Source organism: Pezoporus occidentalis, unplaced genomic scaffold, assembly GCF_034315485.1.
Source record: "Pezoporus occidentalis ecotype Australia unplaced genomic scaffold, CSIRO_AGI_Poc_V1 ctg298, whole genome shotgun sequence".
In the NCBI taxonomy this organism is placed as follows: Eukaryota; Metazoa; Chordata; class Aves; order Psittaciformes; family Psittacidae; genus Pezoporus; species Pezoporus occidentalis.
Window position 1 is genome coordinate 372,355 of NW_026914918.1, and position 27,451 is coordinate 399,805.

Below are 27,451 nucleotides of genomic sequence, written 5' to 3' on the forward strand. Positions count from 1 at the left end.
CCAAATGGGGCTCATCACCCCTCTTCCCTGAATAGGGCTCTCTCTGGACAATTCCGCGGTGCCCCCAGCTGCACCCCACACTCTCCAAAGTCCCCACTCAAGCCTGAAGGAGGAGGGATGGTGAGCATGAGGATGAGCTGGATTCACTTTTCCTCCCAACTCATGGTTTCTCAGGGGAGCAGCCAGCAGCTCATGGACACCCTGGAGCACCAGGGGAAGCTCTTGTTCCCTCTGGGCTTGTGAAACTGGTTGAGCAGAGCAGTCCTGAAGCTGCCCCTCATCCTCCAGTCATTCCAAACCTTTGCATTGACCAAAGCCTCACTGTCTGGCAAGGGCACCCTCTGCCAAACCCCAGCTGCCCAGTGTTTGAGCAGGCTGCTCTGCCCAAGAGTCCATGTCCACTTTGCAGTGTCCAGCACATCCCTGGGGGTTCCCATCTCCTGATGGGGACCCAGAGCTTGGGGCTCAGTCCTCTGTCTGGGATGGCTTTGGGAGCTGCAGAAACACCAGTAGCCTGAAGCTGAGGGAGCAAAAAGCAAAAATGATGTGAAGAGGAGGTATAGCACTGCTCTGTAGTGGGAAGTCACCAGAGTAACTCAGAAGGGGCCAGCATGCCCAGCTGAGCATATGGGGGGATGCAGTGGGACTGCAAAAATACTTAGGGCAAGGTCTTTCCCCAAGGATAGCTAAATCAACTCGGCTGTCATGCGAGAAGAGTCAAGCTCTTCTCAAAGCCTACACCTGAAGTAAAGCAGAGTTGGCACGATGGAATAAAGGGTGTCTTTTCAGAGGGTACATATGGTGTGGCACAGGAGGCAAGAGCATTTCTCAATGATCTTAAACTCTTCAGGGCAGTCAGAAGAACTGCTGAGTGCAACGAGTTGCTGTTGAATAGCCAGGCAATGAAGGATGGATGAAATCAGTGCTGATAAATGCAGCACAAAGGACATGGGGAACAACCCCAGCTATGCGGTGCGTGGCTCAGGGGAGACATCCCTATGTTAGCACAAGGGCAACACACCAGCCCGGAGCTCAGCAAGAGGACCCTGTGTGTCCCGAAGGGCTCAGCAAGAGAGAATAGGACCCTGTGCATCCTGAGGATCCCAGGATGAGGCCAGTGTGCTCTGGGCTGTCACTGCCCCTCAGTCCTTGGCCACAGAGGATGACAGGACAGTGGGCACAGGGGCCAACCGAGCACGCACCAGCAGGCAGCAGTGCTTGGTGTGCAATAGGGATGATGGAGGGTGAATTTAGAAGGTGGCCCCAAGGAGCTGAGTGTGCAAACCCATGCACAGCCAGACTGTGGGTGAAAAGAGGGTGTGCACCAAGAGCAGTGTGTGCACTGACTGGACAATGGGAGGAAGGCTTGTGCCCGCCCTGGCTGCCTGGTCCCTGGCCCCAGGGATGCAGGGAGGAGAGCACAGCACATACAGCAGGGGATGCCCAAGTTCCAGCTCTCGGAAATACTGAATAGAGTCTTATTCAGGCTGATGTAAAACACTGTTAAAACACACAAAAATCCTTTGAGTAATGGGCGAGCGGGAAAGAGGCATCTATAATTAACAGTAACTGTTCGAGACGGTCGCTGCCCAGAGACGTGTACTGTGCAAAACCACTTGAAAAGGCCTCGTCTGAAAGGCGAAGCCTGGGGTTTTTCAAGAAGCCCGTCATGTAACGATCCTAGCCCTTCCAAAATAATTCTGCCATATTAAAAAAAAACAAAACCTCAGCTTAATCACCCTGCAGAACTGGGACTGGAGAGCTCTGAGAAGAGGGGAAGGGAAGCACAACCGGCTTCCAATTAGAGCCTCGTTAGAAAGGAAAGCTGGGGAGCTATTAGAGAGTGGGCCAGCAGTGAGCTGAGGCAGCTGCCAAGAGACCCACTGCAGGAGAGGTGTCCCCACCGACCCTGCTGCTTCTCCCTCTCTGTGGGTGCCCTGGGACCCCAAGGATGGCATGGTCCCAGCTGTGGGCACTTGGCCTGAGCAGATGGGGAGAGATTGCTGCAGTTGCACTCCTAAAAGCCTCCTGGGGATGCTCATGGAGCTGTGCAGGAAGCACCAGGGATGGGAAAAATTGGGCTAGAAGGATGCTGCAGCTGGGGAGGGGAAGTGAAACAGGGGCCTGTGGACTTCCATGCTTCCTCCCACCCACAGGGGCAGAGCTGGGACCAGAAACTGCCCCAGCCTGCAAGTCCCCATGACACCAGGATGGAGCTCCCTGCTCTGCCAAGCCCTGGGTTGCATCTGTAGATGGAGAGGACAGTTCCAGTCCCACTGTGAGCACATCATCCTCCTGCCCCTGACACACACCTTGCCACCTTCCCTGGGCCCTGGCTTACCATCTCCTCCCACACCAACCAGTGTCTCCCAGTGCTCAGTGTGCCTGCAGCCCAAGGATGGCTCGTGCAGTGGCTACAGCCAGTCATCAAAGCACCAGAGCCCAGTGAGGTTGGCATCAGCGCCGGAGCATCATCACCCACAGCACAGGTTCAGCCACAGCGTCCACTCCAGGCCATTTACTTCATCAGCTCTGACTTTAATTGCACTCACCAGTTCTGCCTGGGCCAGCGCACTGGGCACCCATTGCCTGCCTGCAGCCCAGCTCTGTGGCATCTGGGCAGGAGGCATGCTGCCCAAAGCAGCCTTCCCTTCCCATCCCACAGCCTGGGACCCATCCAACACAAAGTTAATTTCTAACCATGGGTAACCACGAGTGCCCGAGCTGGGATGATTTATCCCCTATCTGCCTGGGTTGGATTTATGAGCCACACATCCCCTAGGCTGTGATAAAGGCCATGTCTGTGCTCCTCTATCACCACCCCCCTTCCCATAGCCCCTCTGTGCAGACTCAGTGTCCCCCTCCTTGGCCCCCCCCCCCCCCCCCCCCCCCATTTACAAGCCTTACCCCAGCACGGAAACCTAACAGCCCACAGAAGAACAGTAAACAGCACAGAAAATAGCACATGCTGGAGGCTAAGGAGAGACACACTGGCCGGGAAAGACACAAATGGTTCCTGCTTTCGGGACCTGTTCAAGAAAACAGAATGGGATGTACCCTGGGCTCCCAGCAGCCTTCAAAAGGGGAGAGGGGAGCTGCTATTAATAGCTGAGCTGAAGCACTGCTTGTATGCAGGTCTGGGCTGCATGGTGCCGCAGCCATGCCAGACATGTCCAAGCAGGAAGGAGAGGTCCCCGTGGCATTGGCAGCACTGGATGGGAGTGGGCATTTGCTCTACAAATGGGAATTCACATGCAGGGTGGAAAATTCCTCATCCCATCAGTCCAGTGTGTGAGACCAGGAAAACTGGGAACCCAAAGTGGGGCCAGGGTATGTTTGCCCCTGCCAAACAGCACCAGGCATAGGAGGGCTTATCCCTGCACTCACTTGCCCCAGTCCATCCTCCCCTGCAGGCAGTGCTCAGCAGCCTGGACGCTGGGCACAGTCTCATGGGGATGCCCTGGGTTTGGACTTCAGGCTGCTCCAGGGTCTGACAGCAGTGGTGATAAAGGCATGTGTTACCTAGCTTCTTTTTAAACAAGGTCTGAGGCTTCTCCACCTGTGTTGGGAACAAGAGCAGCCCCTGAGCAGAGCTGGGCATTACTGCAGGGCCAGCAGCCTCTGCAGCATGCCAGAATGTGTGGAGGGCTACACAAAACCGGATCAATTTTCTGACCCTCTGCCAGCCAGAGGCTGCCTTGCCCAAGCTAAGATGCTCTGCATGCACAGTGGCAGCCAAGATGCCTTGTATGGACAGCAGTGTCACTGCCCCATCAGCCAGGATGGCATCACCCATTGCACCACCACCGAGGGCTTCCAGTCCCTGCAGCCAGCTGCATGCACAGCCCAACAGGCAGGCAAATGGGCCAGATCCTGACAACCTGGTCATACAGATTATGGTCCTGAGCTTCACTGAGCAGTCCAGCTCAAAGCAGCCCCTTGCCAATGGTAGACAGCTGCAGAGGGAGCGTGGGGCAGCAGTGGCAGCCCTGGGATTTGCAGGATGAGGCTGCAAGGAGCAGGATAATGAAGCTGCTCGCCAGCCCCCTGCCGCCCCCAGCCCTCTGCTGTGCTGATAGCGGCAGCCCCAGCAAGGGAGAGAAGAGAGCCTTGTTCTGGGGCCAAGACTAAGGCGATTCAGTGCTGTGCTCCCCTGAGGTTTCTCGGGTGAAACCTGGCTCTGTAATGGCTGTGTCTGTAAAATGTATGGAAATGCCCATAAAACCTGTATCAAATGCTATATGGATATATATGGATATATGGGGAGAACTATGAAATTAGGAGCACACGGGGAATTTGGGCAGGACGGCTCCCTCTGAGCCGTAAAAACACACAAGTGAAAGGCAGGGAAGGCAGCAGCGCCGGGAGCTGCGCAGACAGGCTGGCACGGCCAGCAGCCAGGGGAAGGGCACCCCGGCTCCACGAGACCTGCGCCCATGGAAAGCCTCCAGGACACAGGGCCCTCTCCATGGGAATGCATGGGACAGACCCCTGCGAAGGGCTGGGGAAGCCTCACCAGGGCTCCCCAGCAGCCCACACCCTCTCTGCAGACAGGGGTTGGGGGGGGGGGGGGGGCTGGCGGTGGATGGAGTGACCCCAGCAGTACCCCTGAGCCAGGGGTAGCTTGAAGATGAGCTGCCAAAGTGATGAGCAGGAGGCTGGAGATAGGAGATGCACAAAGGATTGACAGCAGCCCACTGCAGTATCTGTGTCTGAGAGCCACTGGGAGTCTAAAGTGAAGGAGGAGAGGACAGAGGAGAGATGGAGGGGAAATGGGAAAATAACTGATCCTGGTTGGAAAAAAAGAGCCGACACCAGCTGCAGATGCATGGTGGAGCAGCCAATGGCATCCCCAGAGATGCAGCAATCTGTATGTCCCTTCAGGGATGCCCTATTCCCAAGAGTGAGTGCCAGAGTGAGAAGACAGCATGGCACTGACTAGAGCAAGTGACTTCCAAGGGCATGCACAAAGTGCAAAGCATGCGTGCCACCCCAAACATATAGTACTCTTCAGATGGGCCCGCAGCACAAGATCTTGGGGGTCTCTATTTGCCTGGTGGACTTCATGCCCTCCTCTTTAGGGGAATTGATGTGAGGACATGGGCAAAGGGACATCCTGAACAGCAAGCAGAGCCTCCCTGGATCAGCATCCCATCATATATACCTGTCATGAGTGAGCCATGCTGATCCTAGATTGCAGATGCACTGTTTCCTATAATCTCATCACTTCAAGAGCTGAGGTTTTAGGGAAATCTCTAATATCAACAAGTTTGCAGCAAAATCATAAATCAGTAGGCAAAAAGAGGGCCCTTGCCAAGGCATAAGCAATAAATGATGAGAGAGGGGGTGAGCTGTGGCAGTTTGCTGTCAACACTGATGCTGTTTGTTCCCTGCAGCAAGCTGGGCAGCACCCGGTTGGCTTCAGTCCTTCTTGCCTTGCCCCAGAGGGGGCCGGGGAGCTGGGATCCCACACCCAGCCCTCTGCTGCTCCCACCAAAACCTTTCACTCCTTGTAGCCTTCCTGAAGCAGAAAACAGGCTCAGAACCCTCAAGTTAGGTGCCTAACCCCACTCATCTGCCCTGAGAGTGATGAGCGTGGATGGAAATACAGGGTGGGATCCAGCCCCAGGCACACGGGGCTTATGCTGTGGCAATGGGGGAAAGCTCCTGGGCTGCTCCACCCACATCCCTGCTGTGTGATAGCCCCTGCAAGGCTTCCCGCTGTGCCACTAGTCAGGGTGAGAGCACAATGCTGTACCGGCCCCGCTGCCCAGAAGCATCCCTGTCACAGCACCTGCAGCCAGGGTGATGCAGAAACACAATCCCAGGTATGCAGGGATGCAGTGCCTGGGACACAGAGGTGCAATGTCTGGGATGCAGGGATACAGTGACTGAAACAGAGGAGTGTAGTGCCTGAGACATAGAGGGGCAGTGCCTGAGACACAGAGGTGCACTGCCTGGGATGCAGGGATGCAGTGCCCAAAACACAGAGGTGAATGCCTGGGACACAGAGAGGCAGTGTCCAGTGTCACAGTCCTGCAGTGCCAGGGACACAGGGATGAGGGACGAAGTGCCCAGGGCTGGAGGTGTGGAGTGCACGGAATGCTGGAATGCAGAAATGCAGGGATGAAGTGCCAGGATGCAAGGATGCCAGGATCCAGGGATGCACGGATACAGTGCCGCAATGCAGGGATGCAGAGATGCAGTGCCGGGATACAGGGATGCAGGGTGCAGGGATGCAGCGCCGGGTTACCGCGGCAGCAGCGCCCATCAGACGGCCGCTGGCCGGGGCCAGGGCGCCACCTGCCGCGCCCCTGTCACACACCGCGGCCGCCAGCACAGCACAAGAGCCACGGCGGCGGCCGGCGCTGCCAGCCCTGGGGCCACCTTACAGCCCAGCGCAGGAGGGGTGCAGGGCAAGGCTGGGTGCCCCTGGGGTGCAAGGGCAGCCACAGCACTGACACCATTTTGCAGCAGTGTGGTGGTGATGAGGATGCAAATCCCTCCAGTCTGTGCCCTTGGGGTTCCAAGCCCCTAGAGCTGGCGGGAGTTTGGGTTGTCCTACAAAATAAATCAGGGAGTCAGGGCAAGCAGAGGGGACACTGGCAGCAAACCCGTCAGGAACAGAGAGAATGGAGGGGATGGGATAGAGTGTTACAGGGGATGGAGGTACCCGAGACCCTCCTGGCACCCTGCTCTGCAGGCTCTGACTCAACACAAGGACTTCCAGAGGCACTGGGCAGCTTTTGGTTTAGGGATGCCCCACTAAGGCAGGGCTGTTAGGCAGGAACAGGGCTGCAGGGCTGGAGACTGTGCCAGGCTGCAGGGAAGAGCAGGGACACCAGAGGGTCCCTGTTCCCAGGCTCTAGCCATGGATCTGCTCAGCTCTCACTCAACTGGGCAGCCACGAAATAGGGCAGCACCCAGAGAAAGACAGTCCCCAATTCCCAAAGCTTATCCATTCCACGAACCGTGGCCCTTGCTCAGCCCTGGCTGTTGGCAGGTTGACACCTCTGGCTCTGCATGGTGCCACCTTCCTGGGCACCATGCTGCCAAGCAGGTGAAAAACAGGCAGAGGCCCTGCAGTCGAGGGATACAACATGAATATGGATGAGGTTGAACGGGCTCATGAATATTAATGTCCGTTGTGGCTTTCAGGAATATCAGCTTAGCACAAAGATCTAATATTACTTTTGGCCATGCAAATGCAGTGATGGCCTCATGTAAACCCTACCAGGACCGTGCCAGGCATGTCCCAGCCCTGTCCCCAGCCCATGTCCCTAGGCTCTGTGCTTCAGCTCTCCAGCAGCCTGGGGCAGTGGGATCCCTGGTCACCCTGCAGTCCTGTAACACAGGGAACAAGAGCCAGGACAGCAGGGAACTGACTACTCTGTGACCATGGCACCTGCAGCGTGCCAGGCACTTGTGCCCCAGCACCCCAGGCACCAGCGAGGGATGTTGTCTGGGGAGCAGGGGAGTGCATGGGGCTGGCGAAGAGTGCACTGGCTGCCTCCAGCCCCTCTGAGCAAGGGGCACCCAAGGTGGCACGGTCTGCGTGGGCCAGTAGTGCTTTAAAGAGTGTAGTTGATGAAGGTTACAGAGACAGAAGGAGGATTCCCCAGGGAGCTAAGGGATGCCTGAGCATCCCTCCAGCCATGCCACCAGCAGGCTCCAGGGGAGCAGTCAGGGCTGCAGGCAGGTGTGGGGACAGCAAGTGGGATGGGACCACACTTGGGACAGCCACCTCCTCCCTGTCCTTGTGCAGGACAGTGCACGGGGAGCAGCTGTCCTGGGGCTCCCCAAGTACCCCAGGCCAGAGAGCTCCCAGGCTGGGACCTGAGGCACAGCCACACTGAGGACCATGGGGATTTAGGGATGCTCCTCCAGACCCATCCTTCCTCCCTCTGCCCTAATATCCGTAGGCATCTCCCCGCAGCAGCCACAGCTCCCAGGGCCACAGGACACAAAACAGTCAGGCACTGCTGCCAGCAGGGACACAAACAGGAAGGATTTTAGAAGTGTGTAAACCTTTTGCCTTGGCAGAGCATCCCCACTGCATCCCCCGAGCTCCGGGCCGGAGGGTGCTGTGGGTCACCTGTATCCCCTTGGCAAGGCTGGTAGCCCTCGGGACGATGTGGCAGTCCCTGGGCTCCCGGTGCAGCACGAGGTCACACCCAGGCTCATGAACCCTGGCAGGCACAGGGAGACCTTCTAGTCTCACAATTACTATATTATATAGCACTAATAAAAAGAAAAGGGGGGGGGAGGGGGGGGAAAGAGCTTGAAGTTTTCTTAGTGCCACATAGTAAAGTATTTATAGAAAGCCAGGCGTGAATGGGCTGCTCAGAGGCCACACTCCTCCTCGGCGTCAGGATCTCCAGGAATTATTCTGTGCAGTCACATTGTTGTATTCACCCAGAGATTGAGTTTAATTACAGACACGCGGGCGAACAGGCTGTCAGTGTTCCAGCCTCGCCAGGGAAAGGGCAACTGAGCTCCCTTTAATGAACGTATTTTAAAAAGACTCAAGGTTGAAATAGAGAGGGGGAGAAGGGGGGCTGGGAGAGGAAGTGCTGGGGGGGCAGGGATGGAGAGAGGGGCCGTGGGGAGGATGTGGGGTACCAGGAGAGCCATGGGGGCTCTCTGGGTTGGGGAGCAGGGCTGGGATGTTGAGGAGAGGATGAAGATGGTAGGCACGGGGTGTGTAGGGCACATGGAGCAAGAGGTGCGTGGCCCAGATATGGCCAGAGCTGCTTGAAGGATGCAGGGCCCTAAGCATCTGCTGCATGTGGGATGGCAGATCCCTTCAAGATCCAGAGGAGCTTCCCAAAGATAATGGGGGAATGGGGAGGGCTCCCAACTTATTACAGAGCAGGGCATAAACAGAACAAATAAATATAGAGCCGCTTTATTACAAGGCTGGCCAGCTCTGGTGGCTGGCTGATTACAGGGCAGGCTACTCCAGCGCTATGTGAGCCCAGACCTCAATAAAGGCCAGATTGGAACTGCTTTTGCTCATTGACAACTTCGGCGTGCTCCCGCCATGCTGCTCAGCTCCCGCACACCACTGGCTGCCCAGCACAGGGCGAAGGGGAAAATAAAAGCTTACACAAATAGTGAGCAAGCAATGAGCAGAGGGTGGCAGGATCAGCAGCCTTGCAGACAAGCGTTAAAAATACAGCTTATTTTCCTAAGGAGCCAGCAACTTCCAAAACTGGGGATTCAAACAAAAAAAGAAAAAAAAGGAAAGAATAAAATACCGTAAGAATTATAGATCCATAGTGGGGGTGAGGGAAAGACCCAAGAACAAGGAAAGAAAAACACAGTGATGAGTAAGACACACACATGACGCACATAAATACACCGAGACGGAAATACATAAGCCTCCTGCACACAGAGGCACACGCAGGCACACGCAGAGGCACACGTGCGGGGCCAGCTCCCAGTGGGGATGGAGCCAGCCCGCGCTGTCTCCTCTCCCCGGGGCTAAGGGCATTAACCTCTGCACACACACACACACACACACACATGCACACGGGTCTTTCCAGGGCTAGGGCTGAAAGGGCACTTTGTCTCCCAGACCCCAGCACTTTCTAACCCCAGGCTCCCAAGCCAACACTGGTAGGTGGTGGCCACTGCCCCCGAGGGATCCCACAGCACCTCGGTGCTGAATCCCTGGCACCCAGTGCAAGCCATGGACCCTGCGGTCGGGTGGAAGGTCAGGGCACAGACCCAGCCAGGCCAGGACCCTCCTGGCCCCCAGCCAAGGCAGCCCTGTGCCCGGCGTGCCTACAGGAGATGAGGGAGGGACAGACACCAGTACATCCATGGGGCTGTGGGTCAGAGGCTTTAAAGGAGTTGATTTAGTATTGTTCCACCTGCCCTGAAATGGGCACTTGAGCAAGGGGTGAAGGTTGCCTCGGGTCATCACAGTGCTGAACAGAGACCTTGTAGTGTGGGGCAGGAGAAAGGGGATACTTTGGAATGAGCTGGCTCCCCTGGGCACAGTTGGGTGAGACTGCTGTGGTCCCGCATGTCCCCTGTGCAGAGCTCTGCCAAGGAGACTCACCCCCAAACACCTCCCCACAGTGATGGATGAACATCACTCTGACCACCAGTCCCACCAAAGTCCCTACGGCACCTTGGCACCCCTGCACCCTCCCCAGAGCATGAGTCTGGGAGAAGGGACAGTGCTGAAAGGGAAAGCAGGCAGTCCCAGTGCTGCACAGCCTTCCTTGGTGGTTTGCAAGGGTCCCTTCCCTGAAAGCGTCACTGTGCGCCCCAAAGGACCCTGGCCCCCAGCCCGGCACACTGCCCACCCTGCTCCATGGTAGAGCCTGGCCACGGTGCTCTTGGGGAAGTTGCTTGGGGCAAAGTGAGACACAGCAGAGCCCCAGATCTCTTCTATGTCCCTCATGGGGTGGCAGCACCCAGGTCATGGCAAGGCACCTGCCACCTCTGCACTTCTGCCCTCAACCTCCACCTCAACCACCAGCATGGGCAGGTCCCCACCAAGCACATGGTGCACAGCACATGGTGAGCCTGGGGCCAGCTGGGGCCACCGTGGCAGCCCCCACCACTGCCCCCCCCACACCCGGGGAGCGGAAAACGGATCTCTGCAAAGGGCAGCTCATGCGGAAGCTGTTCGCATCCCGTAGTGCGCGCTCAACGGGTGAGGAGCAGGGCAGCTCCCGGGTCGCCGGGTTATCGGATGATAACAAGGCAGCACAGCCCGAGCACGCGACTTCCAGCAATGCAAGGCTGCTTCCTTTGTTTTGGGAAAACAAGAGGGGAACGAGACCTTTTCTGGCACAGCCTGAAGCTGTCCCCCACTTCACCAGCTCAGTGAGGAGCCGTCCCCTCTGCCCCGCTCCCACAGGAGGAGGGGACCATGGCAGCCCTTCACCCTTTTTGCCTTTCCCACCTCTGTGAGGAGCAGGCCTGGAGCTGGTGACCCACTGAGTGCAGCTGGATGGATGCTCCTTGCTTTTGGTGGGGGTCCCAGAGACCCCCTGGTTCTGCCTGTACAAGCCCATCTCCCAGGAACCCTGAAGGAGTGATGTTAAGGCTCAAAGGACCAAGACGCCCTCACTTTCAGATATGGGGACCCTACCATGGTAGGGTTAGCTCAATACCTCCCCCTTCTCCAAATGCTCTATAGGAGTAGGGCAGCGGCACAGGGTGGCACAGGTCTCGGGCAGCTATTCCCACCTTCCCCTCCATCCCATGGACCTGGGACCTGCTTCATCCCTGCAGCGGTACCCCCCCGCTGCCCAGGGAGCTGTGGCTTTGGTGAGGGGTGTGGGAGACCCCCCCAGCCCTTCCCCAGCGGGGGAGGAGGAGGAAACATAATAAGAAAAATAAAATTTATAAGCGAGGCAGTAATTACAGTGTGGCTACAAAAGGTGCCTCCTCAGGGCCATCATTATGTGGCTAAATTTAACGCCCTGCACCGCTGCTCGGGCGGGGGGAGCCGCGTCCCAGGGCTCTGAGCATCCACACAGACGCCGGTTCCTGCTACCTTCCCTGCGTGCCGGCCAGGGCAGCACAGCTGAACGGCAGCCAAGAAAGCCATAAAGCAGGTCAGAATTTTTTAATAGTCTATTTACCAAGATGCTGTTTTTACTGCCGAGGTTTCTCTCGTTTTATCTCTGGCTTGGCTTTTTTTTTTTCCCCTTGCTCTCTCTTTTTCCCCTGACTCCTGAACAGACTGGGCTGTATGTTCTGTTTCAGGTTCCTCTCTCTTACTTGCTCTAAATACTATTTTCAGAACTCTAATTTTATATGGTATGTCCCTTTTTTTCTCTTTCTCTTTTTTTTTTTTTAATTTGTTTTTTGGTAAATATTTGCCATGACTAAGCCAGGACACATCCCATTTAAAAGGCTCCCATCCCACAAAACATCAGCCCTTTAATGACATGAATCTCATTAGTTCTTCCCATGAAAAGAGGTATAGAAAGGGAGCATCACTCAGCCTCTCTGAGTTCCTGTATCTGCACAGACATATATTTAGCCGTGTGTGCTGTACAGTCACAGGAGGGGACAGTCTGGGCACACGCACACCACCTCATTCAGCCAGGGGGACCAGCACTGGGGGCCCCTGGGACCATTGGGTTTTGGGATATCCATCTGTCTGGGATGGGGTTGGAAAGGGGTCTGGGCCCAGCGGAGCCAGAGCTGGTCCCCAGAGCTGGTGGCCAGCACAGAGGAGTCTCAGACCTGCTCCAAGCTGGGGTGTGTGATTCTCTGGAGGTCCTCCAGTGTGGGGAACCCATTGCGTAGAGCCCAGCTGAGGCAGGGTTGCAAAAAGAGCCCAGGCACTGCCCTCTCTAGGTCCACAGCCCCATCAGCCTGGTTTGGCACTGGGCAGCAGATGTTGGCTGCGTGCTTGGAGCTTGACCCTGAAAACCCAACACAGGGTCCCTGTTAAGGTACTGGGTCCAACAGCCCAGAGAAGTTTCCTTACTGAGGTGAGGGAGTATCTGCACCCACCTACAGGCACCCACCACCTGAGCCAACAGAGCATCTGCAGCCTGAGTGCAAGCATAGCATCCCTAGGGAGCAAGCAGCGTTCTCAAGAGCTCAGGCTCTTCCAGCCTTCCTCTCAGCAGAGTGGGAGGCTCTGTCTCCACCATAACAGCATCTTCTGTCGGGAAACCTATCCATCCATAGTCCCATGCTGGGGATTCCTACTTCAGCATGGTCTTCCTTTTCCCAGAACGGTCATCCATTCCTTCCTTGGTGTGGTCTTTCTTTCCTTAGCATGGCCATCCCTTCTTTGACATTGTTATCCCTTCCTTGGCACAGTCATCCCACCCTCAGGATGGTCACTCTTTCCTCTTTGTTCAACAGTTGCCTGGTACCAGAGGGTGAAACCTAGGAGATGCCAGAGGCTTCCCCATGGTCAAGATCTCACTCGCATATCTTGAAGGATGCAGCGGAAGAGGTTCTCGGAGAAGAATTTGTACTCTCTTTCCCAGATCCTCTCTGCATTTTCCCTCTCATTTCTACTCCAACTAGGTTATGGCACCCCTACCATACTGGCATCAGGTGAGTGCGTTAGCACAACGTCCTCCAGAGCTGTCCCCAGCAAGCTGGGTGTGAAAGCTGTGCAAACATAATGTTGAGCACACAGAATGGGGCATGGCTGTGCTCACTGCATTCACATGGGTGCTCCTCCACATTCTCAGGGAGACAGCAAGAGAAATAACCCCAAGAAGGGCTGCAGACACACAGTGCCATGTGGACACCAGCACTGCTTCAGACATTGCGCTGACTGAACAGCACAAGCTCTCTAACCCATAAACCTGGGGGGATTTCACTTCCTTGCTGTTTTCTTTAAATTGCTTTAAAGATTTGGTTTCGGCAGCTGAGGAGACCCAGCATTAAGCAATATCACCAGCTCAGGCAGCAGATGCCCACACTCAAAAGATAACAGACCCACACTGGCTGCATCCATGCTCTCTGGTGCAGAACTCTCTTCCCCACAATGGGGCCACATTTCCAAGCTCATTTCCACAACCCGGAGAGCAAGGCACAGCTGGAAGGGGAGACTCACACCTCCCCAGGCACATGGCTCCCAGAGCTGGGGCTCTGGCCAGCTGTGCGGGGAGCTGGAGCCCATGTGCCGGGCAGAGCTCCATGCACGCATGCCCCGCCGAGCCAGGCTCCCCCTGGCCCCCAGCAGCCAACATTAATTCATTAACAGTCCCATTAACACCCAGCTGTGGTTTTCCCCCAAACTCAGGCCGGGACCCGCTCCCCTGTGACAGCTGCTGACAGGCCAAGTTTTCACCTTCAGCCCTTCTGGAGTTCTGTATAAAAATAAGCTTTTTTTTTCCAAAAGGAAAACTGTATTTCCCCTATCCGCACACCCGCACACACGTGCAGGACTCGCAGCAGGAATTTGCTCCAATTTCCCCCACCCACAAACACATCGCCTTTGGCCAGAGAACAAACGTGGGCATTTTCAGCCTGAAATATCAGTTTTTTCAGCACCCAGAAGCAAAGAAGCTGGCATGAACCTGAGCTGGGCTAAACATGGGGCCCGCTCCCTGGCCAAGGGGTGCTCAGAGACCCAGTGGTGCTCATGCCAAGGCCTCATCCAGCATCCCCAGCAAGGCAGCCATCAATGCCTCCTGAGGATTTGCCCTCCTGGCATGGCCGAGTATCCTGTTTGGGATCTGGTACCCAATTTCTATTTCCCCCGTTTCATCATCTTTGCCAGAGAGCCGTGAGCACCAGATGCACCAGCATCTCAAGGAGATGCCCAGCCCAGCGCCTGCTTGGGACCTGCTACCCAACATCTGTTTTCTCCTTTTCCATGTCATCATCTTTACTCAACAGCTGTGGGCACCAGCTAATGTTCAGGAAGCAACCCCTCACCCTCCAGAAGCCCTGGACCCCTGGTGCTCCAGAGGGACTGCCATCCTTGCCTTGCTGCATCCAGCTGCACACTAAGCACTGCAGTCTCTGTGTCAGCAGCACAGGAGCTGGCGCTCTGGAGCTCTCATTGGGAAACTGGAGACCAGGGAGCAGGACATGTAATGCAGCTCGCAGGGGATAAAAGCACTGCTTGGGGCTGGCTGGGCATGCTACCTTGGGTATGTCAACAGCAGGGTGGCTTCAGGTCCCTGGAGAGGACAAAGCAAGAGCCACCTATGTCCCAGGGTGCCTGGTTGCTAGCAGGGTGCTCTGCATCCCTTTGATCCAGAGGTGTTTGCCTCACCTAAAGCCCTCTAACTACTCCCTTTAAATAGCAAAGCTTACAAATGCCCTATATGGCTCCGTGTCTATACGTTGCCTATATATTTGTGTACACATGCACACACAACACACAGAGATTTATTTGTGTTTTCAGAGCGGTTCAGGATACATTCCAGGACAAAATTCAAGCCAGTGCTGGAGCCAAGAACATCAAGTGGCCCCGGCATTCACTGCCCCCTCTGCCTGCGCACACACTAAATACGGAAAGGGAGAGGTATAAATAGAGAGAGAAATACATGAATGGCCCTGTTTCCTCCTGCAGATACATAGGACGTGAAGGTCCGAGTGTAGTGGGAGCAGGCAGCCTCAGGAATCTGATGGCTGTGCCCCTTGGGGTGCAGGACAACCCATCCCCAGGTGCTGCTGCCTGCCCAGATGTGCCCAGCTGTGCGGTACCACCTCTGCATGGGCTGGCACTACTGGCAGAGTCTGCGGGGGCATTGGCCCAAGGGATAGGGAGGGAGCAGCTCTCAGAACACCGAAAAAACCCTGCCTGTGGATGTCACAGGAGAAAGGGCACAGCTGGGGACATGAGGGGAGATGGGGAAGAGCTCAGCACATGCAGGGACAGTGAATAAACCTAGCAGCCCATTTTGGCACAGCAGGGCTGCAGAGAGCTGGGGAAGACAGCACCAGCAGTGCAAGCAGCACTGCTCCTCTGCCCTGCCTGTGGCAGCAGCACTGATGGGTATAACAAAGCCCTGGTGCAGATCCCATGAGCTGGGGATGGAGAAGCCAACTTGTCCCTTGCTGACAGAGAAGTGCCTTTACAGCCCCATTAAAGTCCATCTTGTTTTCTGCCCCAAAATGTCCTTTGCTTGTAGGATTCACTACCGCACCCTGAGCTGACACCAGGGCAGGCACAGCGGGGTACTGCAGGGCACAGCGGTAGACTCTGCCCTGCAGCTTTTCCCCACCAGGCGTCCCTGCATCCCCCATTTGCCTTCCTCGAACCCAAACACAGCCCCAGCGAGCTCAGCCTGGCAAAGCTGAGACCCCAGATGCCTTCGTGCTCCCCGCTGTGTGCTCCCCAGAGCTGGTCAGCTGCCCGTGACTGTGGGGCCAGTAATGCCCAAGATGTGGGAGCAGGGCTGGGGATGGCAGCGGGTGGATTGCTGCTCCTCTTGCCGGAGGGGGAAGGGGCTCTCCCACTTCAATGCTCCCGTTTGAGCTGAGGCCTGGCACTGGCTCAAACCACCGTTTGCTGACACAAGATCAATCATCCCCTGAGCTGAGCTGCTCCTCGGCAGCACCACGCAGCCAGTGCCGATGGATGGGCTGGGGCCTCTCCCGCAAGAGCAGGGTCTGGCTCTTTCTGCCAGATAACCAGTGATGCCCCTCTCCCTGCTTGCAGTGGCACCAGGCGTGGTGTGGCATGGCACAGCATGGCATGGCAAAGCTTTGCATGGCATGGCACAGCATGGTATGGCATGGAGAGGGAGAAGAAGACTCTGAATGCAAAGGAAGGTTCCCTGCACATGTCAGAATACATTCTGCTGCGAAGCCAAGGGCTGCGTGGTGCCCCAGGGAGGCTGGCTGTGATGGCGCTTGTCCATCCCTCCATCCCCAGATAAGCCACCAGGTGATGCTGGGCTGAAGTGGGGTTGGGCTGAAGCTGCCTGTACATGGCCCAGGTGCCACCTGCTCTCTGCCAGGCACAGCCACAGTCACAAGGGGTCGGGTTATGACCCCCCCCCATCCCGTGCAGGAACAACCCCACAGGGCTCCTGGGACAGCAGCCACTGGTGCCACAGCACATCCCCATCCCTGGCACATGCAAGTGCTGGAGCAGTCACAGCCAGCCCAGGCCTGGCCTGGCTGCTGGGGGCTTGCTCCTTCCCTGCAGTTTGGGCACTATTTCGGGCAGGCTGCTGCGCTGGGCTGCTCGTGCCAAGTCTGGTTTTAGCAGCATACAGCTTCACTGACTCACTGCTTGTGCAAGCAGCCTGTGGCTACTGCGGGCAGTTCAGAGAGCACGCCTTGGCCAGGCCCCCCTCACCTGATCAGCCTCAGCAAATAAATAAATAACACCGCAGCACCGCCTGCCATGTGCTTCCATGGCAAACACCATGGGGGGCCAGTGCCCATGCAGCAGTTGGCTCCCATGCAGTGGTGAGCGCCTGTACTCTTCCCCAAGTGCCCTACGGTACCCCATCCCCTGTCCCCTTCACCTGCTCAACATGGCTGTCTGCCCCTTGTGTCCACTGGTGCTGGCATGCACACTCCTGCTCTTGTGAGCACACTTGTGCTCTTGCATACATGCTCATGCTGAGCATAAGCGACCCTCTTCTCCTCCTGACCGCAGCAGCAGACAGATCCATGTGTATATGTGTACAGGGCAGCGTGTACCCCAGCTCCTCCAGCACAGCCACAGCCCACTGTGTTTCCAGCATGGGACCCACACCCAATGGCTGCAATGAGACAGTGACCGAAGCTTGTTCAGGAACTGAGCAAGGACCCCACACCCCACAAGCTGCTCAAGACCAGAACACAACACAGGCACCCTGGATCTCACCGGATGAGCACAGCACAGATGCTTGGCTGCACACAAGAGCTTGCTCTGCTCACCCAAGCATCCCCAAAACCCAGACCCACGCTGCCTCCTCTGCCCTGAGCCAGCCTGCCCGGGGCCTTGCAACTTTGGCACCGCTCAGCCCTGCTGAGCAGCAGTGCCGTGTCCTCCAGCTGCTTCCCCAGCCAGTGCCAAGGGAGCCCAGCCCGGCCGAGCACCTGCGGCACTTTCACCCCTGAGCCGCGCACCCTTCGTGCGAGCAGCCCATGTCGCACCCACACTGCCGGCCCCGCTCTGGCCCGGTCACAGCTGCAAAGCCGCAGCTACCTTGTGCTAATTAAAAACATCCCTGGTTGGAAGGAGTCAAAGGGCCACTTCCTCCCGGCCGCACCGGGCTGGCGCGGGTCTGAGGGATGCCGTCCCCGCCCTGCCCAATGCACAGCCCACCGCCGCCTTCACCCGCGGCCAGACCGTGGTAGCTCCACTCCCTGGAGCTTATTTTTAGTGCCTGTTAAAAGGAGAGGCAACAGCGTGCAGGCAGGTGCCCGGCTGCACCCCAGGGTGTGATGCCCAGCGCCTCCATTGGGTGCCCCGGCCACGCTCCACCTGCCCCGCTGGCCCGTGTCCCCTCACAGAATGGGGACGGGCGCCTGGCCCCCATCCCAGTGCTGGTGGGGAACAATAAGAGGGACGCTGACCCCCGGGCACCCTGACGTCAGCCGGCACCGCCACCAGCACCGCCGCCGGCCCTGGCCCCCGGGCTGCCACTCGCCCTCGGCTGGGGCCGCGCTGGAAGCCGCCTGTTTGTTTATCTTCCTCTCCGGCGTTGCTTGTTTTGATGGCACATCCTTCTCCTCCTCCTCGCCGGGCCGCGGGGTCGAGCCATGAACCCACCACGTCCTGTTTGCTGAGGTCCCTTCTCCCCTTGCGGAGGTGCAGAGCAGCCACCCGTGTGTGCGACGGCCGCGGCAGATAAAAATATGCAGGGCAAAGCATCCTGGCTATATCTGTACTGATGGTGAGTTTGTCCCAGGTCTACCTGTCCCTGCCCTCCCTGGGGACAGGAGCGTGGTGCTGCATGGACCCCCTGACCCTTGCTGAGCCAGACCAGGCAGAATCATGGAATCACCTAAGCTGGAAAAGACCTTTAAGATTATCAAGTCCAACCTGTACCCCAGGACTGCCATGTCCACCACTAAACCATGTCACTGAGGGCCTCAAAGCTGTGTCACAAAATGCCAACCATGGCTAGGCTGGGGCAAGCTCTCAAAGCCCATGGGTGGGCACCTCATGCTGCCCGTGGGGTCATCTCCATAACCCAAAGGGACACCTGGGGACAAAATACCCCCAACCTGCTGGGTCCTAGGCTGCTGGGAAGGGTGCTGGGGCAGCCCCGAGGCACTGAGCCCTCTCCAGCTGCCTGCTTTTCCCCGTTACGGTGTGAACCCCTAGCCTTGCCAATAAAAGCTGCCAGCTTTGCCTCGGCTCGTGCGCAGCCACTGCTCTCCCTCCAGCTCTGCCCAAGCCCAGGCAGCTTCTCAGCAGTGAACCCTTGCCAAAAACTGCGTGTGTGAAAGCGTCGTTTCCTAAACATATAAATATTCCCAGGGCTTAGCTGGAAAACTCCCCATGATTAGTTAAAATGCCCTGGACAGCCAAGTGCACACAAGCCCAGGGAAAGGGCACATTTAAGGCTGTGCAGCTGTGCCCTCAGGGACTGGCAGGTCCTTTCCTCTCCATGAGGGAAGCAGCAGAGGTTTGGGAAGCGAGCAAAGCTGTGGAGCACTTTCCCGCTTCCTGCCAGCCCTGTGCCACACCAATCACAACACCATTCCAGCCAGGAGGTGTTTACCACTACCAAACATCCACAACCTGAGGCCCTGTTTTGCAAAGGGAGAGGCTGGAAGGACCATCAGACCTCTCCTCCTGACCTCCTGCCCACTGACGTTCAGCCATGCACATCCCAAGACCGATCCCAGCAACTTGGTTTTCTTCCAGGCAGGCTCCCAGCCCACTTTTGGAGACATCAAGAGATGGAGAATCAACCGCTGCCCTTGGGAGCATGCCTCAATCGTTAATCGCCCATGGGAGCAAACCCAAGTGCCTCCGTCCTAGCTTGAAATTGCCTGGCTCTGGCTCCCGGTGCCTGGCTTGTGCTCCCTGCTCTCCGCGAGATTAAAGACAGCCCTTCTCTAAGCAGCATTTTCTCCTTGTAAAGACCCTCACACACTGTAATCAAGGCGCCTCTCAATTTTCTCCCTGATAAGTAGACAGAGCTCTTCCGTTCCAAGTCTCTCAATGCTGGGCTCTCTCCCCAGCCCTCAGTTCATTCCTGCGACTCTGTGCTGATTGTCCGGCGTCTTTTGGAAAACCCAGATGCAGGAGTTGGTTGCTGCACTCCCAGCTCCCCATGGCATGTCCCGAGGGACCCCAGCGCCTCATGCTGCTCTTTTTGGAGCTGGCAAACGGAGTACTGAATTGCCCAGGGGTTTTGAAATACCTGCCAAGAGACAACGAGATCATCCAGCCCACCCTTCTGCTGCAGAACGAGCAGGGAGTGAATAAGGGTGAACAGACAGTTTTGGTGGAGAAGAGCTGCAAAGCTGTGTTTGGTGTTCCTCACTAACACAAGACCTAGGAGGCATCAGGAGGAACAACAGGGTACCACATTCAAACCAAAGGCAGCAGCTGCTCACATCTCACGGCTCATTGCCACAGGATTGTACATGGGACAAAAGCATCATCAGTGGGTTCATAAAGCAACAGGATGAATGCAGAGAAGACAGATTCCCCAGGCAGACTGAACACACAACTGCATCCCTCCACCACTGCTCCCCTGGTGCCGGTGCTCAGATCTGGCTCCCAGGGGATGCAGAGGGAGAGAATCTCCCAGTCCCTCCCATTCCCCGTACAGTGCTCCAGCCCCAAGATGCTGCTGCTGGACTGTTCTTGGGACACACAGCACCAACTGCCCTCCCATCTTTTAAGTCTGACAGATGAGCTCCCCACTAACTGCCTGTGCAAGGCTCTGTGCAGGGCTGCATCACTCCCCTCCTGCCCACCCTGCACCACCAAGCACCTTCTCCTGTGCCCCACACCCCTACCAGCTCTTGAAGGACTCTGGAGTTTCAAGCCTGATGTTCATCTTTAGCAGATATTGTTGAGCTGACCCTTGGACAAAGACACACTTCATCATCCCCCGATCCTGGCACATCCATCCGCATCCTTCCGGCAACAGCAGCGAAACGCTTACCAACTACTTCTGCCATGTCTGTTCCAGTATCAATCATTTTACCACCTTCATCTACCATTAAGCTTATCCCGTTGCTGGAAGCTTGGGGTTTCCTCCTGCTACACTAAATAAAAGTCTTTCCTTCTCTCCTTCTCCATGATTTTTCCCTGATGTCTTTAGCTTCTGTTATCCATTTTCTACACTTCATAATTTCTAATTTATACTGATTGCTATCTACTCCCGCTCCCCCATTTGTTATAAACTGCTCTTTTATTTCTAATTGCTGCCTTCAGTTTGCCACTGAACCAGAACGGGCTCTCGGCCAGCGCTGCCCTCTTTCTTGATTGTGGAATTGTGGCTTTTTGTGGCTTCTGAAATTCTTCTGAAAGAGCTCACCATTTTCATTCACATTTTTCTATCTAAATGTTTCCTCTGAGCTGATTTCGCTCATAATTTTCCCCCTGCTTTGGGAAATTAGCCCTTTCAAAGCATGAAGGATATAAATTACTGTTTAGGAATGTCCTTTCTTTGACCAGGGTGAATGCAATCTGCTCATGATCATTGCTCCCTAGGCAACCTCTAAGTTGCAGTCCAGCAGTGAATTCATCTCTATCCACCATAACCAGGGGGAAATGAAAGTTCCCTGTGCTGGAGGCAATGCAAAAAGAGGGATCATCCCTAGTATTTAGAAACTTTGCAGGTGGTTTGTTGCTGGCTGTGCAGGACCACCAGTGTGTGTCTCATGAAGCAATATCCTATGGACACCATGGACACCCTGGCTGACTCCCTGGTGCCCAGCAGACACCACTGCTCCTCACTCCTGTGCCTCTGCAATGAGCACAGGAACACTTAGAAGCATCCTGAGTTATTTTACATCAATGGGTATCAATCCTTTCTGATCTTACCACATTGGTTTGAATCATTTTAGTGCTTCTGTGATTATTTCCAATAATGAAAAAAGATCAGAGGAAAGACTCTCTCCTTCCAACCCCAGTTTCTCCAAAGCACATGACTGATTTTAGAGCCGTGCATGCCAAGGGGAGGGTGAAAAGGATGAGCATCCCACAGCACAGAAAACAGGCTGAAAGGCACTTGTCCCCACAATGCAGCACTGGAAAGCCAACCTAAAAGCAGCAGATGAACCAAAAGGAGCAGATGGCTTCTCCTCGTTTACCTGCTCCTTGCCTGATATCAGCATCAGTGTTTCAGATCCACAGCAAGTGTGGGAAGCAGGTGAGGATGCCACAGTAATGACACACTCCCATGGAGCAGCCAACCCAGTTTGCACCCCTAGCAACAACCAGCAGGCAGGTAAGTGGCAAGAGGATGACAAAACATGATGCCACCTCCCCATCCAGCTGTACCAGGCATGCCCCCAGCTCTGCTCACTCTCCAAAGGAGGTGCAAGGACACAAAGGAGGGCCATGGGAGAGCCAATGGCCACTACATCTCTCCAGGCAAGTTCAGCAGTGTCCATCCAGCCCAACACACTTCACAATGGGGCTGCTGGTGCTCCCCACCACTCGTTTGTCAAAGAAGGGAGCACTTGCACAGCTCCTTACCTTAACCATGAAGCACTGCTGAAATGTCTCCTCCTGGAAGGGCTCCGTCCGCAGGCGATCTGCAAGGGAAAGCAGGGATGAGCTTGGACAGATCTGGCCAGACCTCTGACCCTGGCTCCCCCTTTCCCCGCCTGTGAGGCAAGCGGACTGCAGGGAACAGCTTCAGCACACTCATCCCTGAGCCAGCAGAAGAGCCTGTTCTCTGAACCTTGTTCAGAACACTGATTTTCCCCCATCATTGCTAAGATGTTGTCTGGAGAAGCACCTGGCCAGCTCTGCTTAGCAGCATTGGTCCAAAGCTTCCTCCCAGCATCCCACCCTGCCCAGACAAGAAACAAGAGAGGCCATCTGCCTACCAGCATCAGTCCCTGGGCCCAAACCAGGTTGTTCTGGCTGCCCCAAGCCAAGCAGGGCCAGCACGTGTCAGAAGACAGGGGAGAGCAGCCAGCTGATGCAACTCTAGTGCAGCTGCAGGGAAGACCCAGGCTCCTGTGGTGGGGTGCCTGCCGTTGGACAGGGTCTGGACCACATCACCTTCCTGGCCATGATAAGCAAGTCAGGGCTGATCCCCGTGAATTCCCCATCAGTCCCCACATCTGCAAGGGGCAAAATTCCTATGGAAGGGCAGGCATCACCTCTGGCAGCAGACAGAGCGCAGCACTAACAAGGAATGAGCCAAAAACCAGGTCCCAGTCAGCCTGCATGGGCAGAGGATAACCTCCCCAGGGTGGCTCCCCAAAGAAGGTCCTGACCCATGTCCTACCCCAGAAGGCTTCTTCCCGCCTGTCCCAGCTGGTGGCAAGGTGAGCTGGGCGCTGGAGGGGGCCCACACACATGGCTGTGGTTGCCATGGCGGGGAGAGCCGGGAGCCCCTGGTTGCTCTCCAAGCACTCAGGAGCTACCGTGCTTGGGAAGGGAGCCTGACACCGCTGCAGGGCCGGCCCCCACTGGCATCCCCGCCGACTCCTGGGGAACAGCCAGGTGAAGTGGAGAGCCCCTTGGCGACTCCCCAGCTCCTCCAGCTCCCGGTCAAGGGCCATTCCTCCTCCAGCTCTCCCCAGGGGCTGCTCCCCAACCTCCTGGCTACCATCTTGCTGCCAGCACAGCTGAACATGAAACAAGCCTGGCTGGGTAACAGCCAGAGACAGCAGAGCATGCCAGCCCCGTGCTAAGGAGGAAACTCACTCCCTGCTTGCTCTTCTCTTGGCCCTAGGCATCCCTTCTCACCTCTGCTGAGAGTGGCCCCACTCTCCCTGTAGTCTTCAATCTCAGCATCCTTCTGAAGCAGTAGGGAGGCCAGCTTTTGCACCTGGGACTGCAGCGCCAGGCTCATCTGAATCAAGGGCCTGACGAGGTGGCGGGACACCTAGGATGGAGGAAGGACACTTTAGGAAAGCTCCACAAGAGCAGGGAAGGCAGGAAGGCCATAGCAAGAGCTGCACCCCAGCTCACACAGAGCTCCCCAAGATACCCCATGTCTCAACCAAATCCAGTGGGAAGCGGTAAAAAAACATGAACTGGGAGAAGAGAGGCCAGATACTACAGGACACATCCCTCCATCCCAGCCCCATCCTTTCACAGCTGAGATCTGCAGCAGGTGAAAAACTGGGTGGGATACCCTGAGTGGGACAGTGTGCAAGATAGGCAATGCTCCACCTGCCATTTGGGGTGCAGGAGGAAGTACAGACCCTGTCATGTGCCCCAGGGATGAGCTGCAGAGGTGACAACCATCATGCACCCAAGCACTCAGAGGAGACCACTGGCAGCAGAGCTGGGACAGGGCAAGCAGCATTTTGTCAGGAGGGCTTTGTGCCAGCCTGGAGCCCCTGGCCAGCTGCTGAGCCGATCTTAGCAAGGGAGAGTTGTTCTTCATTCCCACATCCACAACAACCACGCTCAGCATCCAACAGATACCCATTTCTTGGGTGCCTTGCAGACATCCTTCACATTTCCAAGCAAAAGGTGAGGAGCAGCTACCCACTGAGTGCTCGGGCTTTGCACCTTTTCAGCTCAGCCTCCATGCTCCTTGCCCAGGGAGGGACGGCAAGTCAAGCCAAGCCAGGACCCTGGGTTTATTTGCTCCCCAGTTCAATCTTGAAAGTGAGGACAGACACCCCCAGGGCGGGTGGGGAGCCCAGCTCTCCTCCCCGTGATGCCCAAACACAGCATTCCGGGGGAGAAAAGACGGGACCCGCACCAGGACCCGCTGGGAGCGGGTGTTAGGGATGGAGGGCGCTGCTTCCCGCCGGCAGCGGAGCCACAGGGCCGGCCGCGGGGCCGGCGCTGCCACTGGAGGCCTCCGCTGAGCGGTTAGCGGGTACCGGGCGCCCTCTTGTGCGCGCAGGGCCGCAGGGTCGGGGACCAGGAGGGACCCGGGCCGGGGGGGCGGCCAGGGCAGCCCCTGCCCGCCTGCCAGGGGGTCCGTCGCGGGCCGCAAACGCAGCGTGGGATCGGGCTGCAGGGGGCTGCCCCCGAAACTCGGTGTTGGGCTATCCCGTGGTAAGAGCAGCCTCTTAAAAGCCGGGAAGACGCCACTTTCATTCCTGCAGTTGTGATGGAGCCCCTGCGGGTCCTTTGGGGGTACCCACTGCTCTGTGCCCCACTTCATGGCATGCACCAAAGGAGAACAGCATCATTCTGCTGTGTGGGGTGCTGGCAGGGTCTCATCCCAAACTGGACAACTCCCTGCTGCCAGGGTACCAGCACATGCTGGGCCACCCCTGCCTCACTGCAAGGCACCAACCAAGATGCCAAAGGCTCAGTCTGAAGAAATGGAGCAGTGAACCATGGAAAGGACATGAAATTGTATAAGAAGGACATGGAGCTGTTGGAGCAAGTCCAGAGGAGGGCCACGAGGATGATAAGAAGGCTTGAGCACCTCCCAGAGGAAGACAGGCTGAGAAAGTTGGGGCTGTTCTGCCTGGAGAAGAGAAGGGGGCCTACAAGGATGCTGGAGAGCGACTCTCCATTAGGGACTGTAGTGATAGGACAAGGGGCAATGGGTTGAAACTTAAACAGAATAGATTTAGGTTAGATATAAAGAAGCAATTCTTTACTGTAAGAGTGGTGGGGCACTGGAAGGAAGGGCACTGAAGGAAGTGGTAAATACTCCACCCCTGGCAGTGTCCAAGGCCAGGCTGGACAGAGCCTTGGGCAATGTGGTCTAGTGTGAGGTGTCCCTACCTAGGGCAGGGGGGTGGAACTGGATGACCTTAAGGCCCTTTCCAACCCAAACTGTTCTGTGATTCTGTGTGAGGGGCAGCAGGTAGAGCCAGGCACCCTACAGCCACCAGCACAGCCTGAGACCACCCAAAAGCTTCCAAGCATTAGGAGACAACCCTTGATTTTGGCCATTCCCCTCCCCAAACTCTCCGCAGCTTCGCTCACCATCTCCACAGGAGCAGGGCAGCAGTGGAAGTCCCAGTAGAAGGGCAGTCCGGAGAGCTCACTCTTCACGTGCAGGCTGAGCCCGCTGGCAGTGCGGCGGCAGGAGAAGGAGGTGGTGGCATCCGGCTGCCCTGCCAGCAAGGGGTCCATCAGTTTGCACAAGTGGTGTAGGAAGGAGGACACCTGGACTGTCAGCCGCTTGTTCAGCTCCTGGGGAAAGGCAAGTTTAGGGGTACAGCGATGCCCTGGGAGCTCAGCACTGGGAAACAAGCAGCAGAAACTCCAGCACAGAATGAGCCAAACTACTTCTGCATGTCCCAGTGTTGCAAAAGTCATCCCTGGGCCTCAGCTTCCAGCCCTGTGACAGAATACTCCCCAGACAAAGTGTGAAGGCTCCCCTGCCCTGCCAGCCCAGGAGGGCCCAGGTGGTGGGCAGGGTGCAACAGTCTCCACTAATGCATCTGCCCTGCATGCCACCACAAGTGTCCCAGGCTGGCTGAGAGTTGTCACAGCTCAGCTAATCTGCCAGTGCTGGGAGATGGCTGCCCCTGCATGCCCACCCCTCCTGCCAGCAGCTGCTCAGCACAGAGCTTTGTGGGCAAAGAGACATGGCAGACAGGGGTGACCTAGGCACAGGGGGACATGGGTTGGGGTGAGGGATGAGGCATGGCCCCAGGTGTTTTGGGGGCTGTGCTAAGAGGACATCCCATGGGAGTCTGTGCCTCCTCTGAATGTGATCAGGAGTCTCCCCATCCCTGGTGGAAAGGCAGCCTTTTTCCAAGCTCTTCCTTTAGCACTGATCCTGGGGAAACCAGCTGTTCATTCACCCCACAAATGAAACAAGTATGCCAGCCTCAGCATGCAGCCCCAGCGAACATCTAGTTGCCCTGGGCATCTTAAAGAGCCTGGCCCACTCTCCCAAGAGGAGGGTGCTCGGCCATCCAGGGTAGCAGTGCTTGGGCAGAGCTGCCCAGGGACTTCCTCGGCCAGGTGTTTGCACCTGAGCCCTGTCAGATCCAATTGTCTTTGTGTTACCAAGCAGTCTGTGCTAGGATGTCAGCTGCTACAAGGAGAAAAGGAAGTCCCTGGACTTTCCAGACACTCACCTTGGACCTTTGTCCCACAGCCTCGGCATCTGCACTCTCGTACCAGACGCTGCTGAGGTCAGAGATGAGCAGGATGTAGCCAGTATCCCTGAAGCATACTTTGGCAATAAAAGGGCACTCACTAAGGCAAACAGAAGCCCAGGGCTGTGTCAGGAGGCTGCTCTCCAGCTTCTTGGAACCCTCCATCTGCAAAAGAACAATCATGTCTCTGCCTCACCCAAACCCAGGAAGACCCCAGGCCTTGGGGTGGCTTCACACAAACCCTTGGTCCCCGCCCACCCATTCATGATGCCAGCTCCACTTTGCAGCCCAGAGGTGAGGGTGCTCAGCCAGCTCCAGTCACACACATCCCTGCACATGCATGCAGCTTTGCTGAGAGGCATTATGGGGAGCTCTGTGCAGGGCAGTTTCTACCCCAGCTCACAATAAGCATCCCAAACGCACCAGCAGATGCACAGCAATGTACTTGCTGGCTCCCCGGCATTTTCCAGTGCTTGCTACCATTAATAGGGCAAGATCTCTATATCCAAATTAACATTTAAGCTGCCCTGCTTGCACTGAGATGGGCAGGGGGATGCTGCAGTCCCCCTCTCGTTTGGACATCCCACCCCCGTGCTCCACGTGAGCCACGGACAGTACCCTGCCTGCACCACTACCGGCAGTGTGCCGGCAGCAGCGCACGCTGCCGCGAGCACTGCCCCTTCCCGCTCCTCCCTGTGACGGGCTCTGTGCCTGCCCGACCACTCGGGCACTCAACGATCCCAGCGTGCCCGCAGCACTGGTGAGCCGCGGAGTTACCCGGGGGCAAGAGGAGCGGGTGGGCCAGAGGCTACCTGGGTGACGGGCTTGCAGAGGCGAGCAGCTCCGGGCCGGAGGCGAGGGCGGG

The 27,451-nt window shown here is 56.6% G+C and overlaps 1 protein-coding gene across 1 annotated transcript in view; it reads right to left on the reverse strand.

The window, feature by feature from the left end:
* NHEJ1 (non-homologous end joining factor 1) overlaps positions 1 to 27,210 on the reverse strand; it is a 43,498-nt gene extending 16,288 nt beyond the window's left edge. The window contains exons 1-4 of the mRNA XM_062626808.1: positions 26,566 to 27,210; positions 25,460 to 25,669; positions 23,300 to 23,438; positions 22,073 to 22,131 (exon numbers count right to left, since the gene is read on the reverse strand). Of these exons, the coding sequence (XP_062482792.1) occupies positions 22,073 to 22,131; positions 23,300 to 23,438; positions 25,460 to 25,669; positions 26,566 to 26,769 (612 nt within the window). The 5' untranslated portion in view covers positions 26,770 to 27,210. The remainder of the gene's footprint in view (positions 1 to 22,072; positions 22,132 to 23,299; positions 23,439 to 25,459; positions 25,670 to 26,565) is intronic.
* Between the last annotated feature and the right edge of the window lie 241 nt (positions 27,211 to 27,451).